The sequence below is a fragment of the Anarrhichthys ocellatus genome, unplaced genomic scaffold, assembly GCF_004355925.1.
Source record: "Anarrhichthys ocellatus isolate YVR2014 unplaced genomic scaffold, GSC_Weel_1.0 scaffold54, whole genome shotgun sequence".
NCBI lineage: Eukaryota > Metazoa > Chordata > Actinopteri > Perciformes > Anarhichadidae > Anarrhichthys > Anarrhichthys ocellatus.
This window is the reverse complement of record NW_022280084.1, coordinates 4,197-7,497: the sequence shown is the minus strand read 5'-3', so window position 1 is coordinate 7,497 and position 3,301 is coordinate 4,197. Positions and strand designations below refer to the sequence as shown.

Below are 3,301 nucleotides of genomic sequence, written 5' to 3'. Positions count from 1 at the left end.
ACCCGCCCTACTCCGCCTCTGATTGGCTAGTAAGTGTTGCTAAGAAATCTGTGCATTATAAATACACTGTGCAACACAACAATCATTCTGTCTGTATATATAATATTTTAGTTATTGTGGATTCTTTTTGTCTTGCTCTAAATGGTGTTTGGTAATCAGTGGAAACAATATGTACTTGGTTCACCTTTATGCACGGCGAAGCAAATAAAAATAATTGTCATTCTACAAACGAAGAACGTGTTTGTAGATTTTGTACTTAACTCAAAACACATTAAATGGTAGTACATGGTCGGCTAACAACCAGCGCATCGACCAGGTCACACCTTGGAAAGACATCTTTACAGCTTACAGTAGTAGACTGGAGTCGCTTTAACATATATAATATAATATAATATATAATATCAAGATGGAGAACTTTACTACTTTGACCACGGCAGCGCATACCAGATCCCCTCTCTCCGTCCTTACCTTTCACAATAAAAGCCCTGGACATATAGCCTACACTGCGTAACTGTTTATCAGAGGGAACTCGTATTCAATCAAAGAACTTTGCGAAAAGATAACCCAATAAATTAGCATACAGTAGCGTAGGCTATAGAACTGTTTACTGTTTTTTACTGTTTAACAGTTTAGTTTCATGTAAAGGTGGGAGACACATATCGACAAGGAAAACATTTTCTACACAACACCGGGAGTCATCAACCACGATTATTACAGGGGCAGTGCTGCAATTTTACAAGTCAAAGTCAATTTATTAGGATAATAAATGATCCTTGATGACAGTTGGACAATAATGCAATGGTGTAGAGTGCAAAAAACATGTAATAGGTTGGGTTTATAGACAGTAAGTGAGGTAGGTGGATATGACAGCATATATACAGTCATATAGAGAGTGCTACTGTGACATTACAAGCACATATAAAAAGTACTGATGTTTGCTATGTTTGTTTCCCTTTAAGGAAATAAATCAGGTGAAGAAATTATGCAACAATCCACTCTGTGACAAGCATAAAGACAAAATGAGCAATAAGGAAAAAAAGAACGCACTGTCCCTTTTATAAGTTCTGTCTATTTGAGTTTACATAACTCAGCAGTGTTTCCAGATGAATCCAGGTACACTCCTACTCTGGAGGACTGAGGACCTGAGATGGGAGTTTGGACACCGTTGTATCAAAATGTATAACTGTTTTTGTCACATGTTAATGCCCAAGATTTGTTATTTAGTCCAAATACACATTCAGTTGAGCTCCCAGTCCCGCTGATATTCTTGTATGCGACTGCCACATAAACGTTATCTCCTCTCCACTCCACCTCCCAGTAACAGCGTCCAGTCAGACTCTCTCTACTCAGGACCTGATGCCAATAAGAAAATCTGTCTGGCTGATTAGAGTAAGACTGTTGTAGACTCATTAATGTTGCTTTTCTGTTCCCCTCAGATAATAACAGCTGTGTGTGTGCCGTGTTTGGATCCAGTGTTACTTTACGTGAATATTTTAAGAATCCAGCTCTGGTCTTGGGTTCTGCTTGTGAGTTTGACAGTAAAACATCCACTTCAGTCACTGTCAGTAAGACGTTTATCCATTTCTCTCTCAGAATGTCCTGTAGTTTATCTCTGACTTCTGACACAGCCGCTGTCACTTCCTCGAAGTACTGCAGAGGACGAACTTTGGTGCTAGATAACTGTGAGGATTGACTGAGATGGGAGAGCGAGGAATCATTTTGTAGAAACTGGTTGTGATCCTCTGTGTGTGAGAGCTGCTGCAGCTCAGTGTCGTTCCTCTTCAGCTCAGAGATCTCCTGCTCCAGCTTCTCCTGAAGCTCTTTGACTCGACTCACTTCAGTTCTCTGCTGGGATCTGACCTGCTGCTTCACATCGGAGCTTCTTTTCTCCATGAGATGGATCAGCTCAGTGAAGGTCTTCCTATTGTCCCCCACTGCTTTATCAGCAGAGAGATTGATGTTCTCCACCTCCTGTTGAAGCAGCTTCACATCTTTCTCTCTGTGCTGGATTCTCTGCTGGATGTTTAGTCGACTCACCTCCAGCTCTCTCTGCCTCTCAGTCCTTTCTGCTGCAGCTGAGACTGTGTCGTGGCCTTTATGTTCCTCCACAGAGCAGAGGTAACAGATACACTGCTGATCAGTACGGCAGAACATCTTCATCACCTCACCATGACGAGAGCAGATGTTCTCCTGGAGCTTGTTGGAGGGGTCCACCAGCTTGTGTTTCTCAAAGGCAGTGTTTTTAAAATGAGGCTGAAGGTGTTTCTCACAGTAAGAGACCAGACAGACCTTAAAGGCTCTCAGTGTCCTCCCAGTGCAGACATCACAGGACACATCTTCAGGTCCAGCATAGCAGTGATCAGCAGGAGCAGCTTGGAGTCCAGTCTTCTTCAGCTCCTCCACTAAATCTGCTAACATGGTGTTTTTTACCAGGACAGGCCTCGGTGTGAAGGTCTGCCTACACTGAGGGCAGCTGTGGAGTTTCTTCTTATCCCAGTGTGTTTTAATACAGTTCATGCAGTAGCTGTGTCCACAGGGAATAGTCACCGGATCCTTCAGTAGATCCAGACAGATGCAACAAGAACAGACTTCCTTGTCTAGTTTAAATATTTTCGGATCCATATCGACTGGTCACAGTGGCTTGACAGAGTTTCTCTAGAATGGCTTAACTCAAACTCTCTGCCTTTTGTTCCTGTTCATTTGCTGCTCTTCACTGAATGGGGCTGCAGAGTGGAGCTGGCTGTGTTTCACTGAAAGAAAAAGAGGGAGGAGTTAACAAGCTTTCATGTGATTGGACAGCAGTAAAGTGGGGTGGGTGGGGGCAGCTCTATGAGAGTAATGAAATTACACCATTGGTCGGTCGAGTTGGAGCTCCCCCCCTCATTGGCTGTTGCCATTTCAAAATAAAAAGGCGAGTTTCAGCTACACAAGTAAAAGTGCAAAAACATCAAAATATACTTAGAATACCAAAAGTAAAAGTACTCATTATGCAGAATGGCAGATTTCAAAATCATGAAATATAAGTATTGATGCATTAATGTATTCATCACTTAAATGTTGCACCTGTTAACGTGGAGGTAATTACTTTATATGTTGCCGGGTAGATTAACCTATAATAATATAATCATAATTTATCAGGGGAATTATTTTCTGTCTCCATAATCTAAATCTACAAAGTAACTTAAATACGCCAATGCAAATAAAATGAACATAAAAAGGGATAAAAGTCGACTGTATATTATAATACAGAAAATCCATATAACATGGACAAACCCCCTCCTCGTCTCCCAAACAATGTAAA

General features: G+C 41.5%; 1 protein-coding gene across 1 annotated transcript; it reads right to left on the bottom strand.

Annotated features, from left to right (window-relative positions):
- Positions 1-809: 809 nt before the first annotated feature.
- LOC116396254 (tripartite motif-containing protein 16-like) lies at positions 810-2,750 on the bottom strand. The gene has a single exon (XM_031870756.1). The coding sequence runs from the start codon at positions 2,620-2,622 to the stop codon at positions 1,171-1,173; it is 1,452 nt and encodes a 483-aa protein (XP_031726616.1). The 5' UTR covers positions 2,623-2,750; the 3' UTR covers positions 810-1,170.
- Between the last annotated feature and the right edge of the window lie 551 nt (positions 2,751-3,301).

Coding starts and splice junctions, on each gene's coding strand:
- LOC116396254 (XM_031870756.1), bottom strand. CDS start 2,622: ATGGATCCGAAAATATTTAAACTAGACAAGGAAGTCTGTTCTTGTTGC.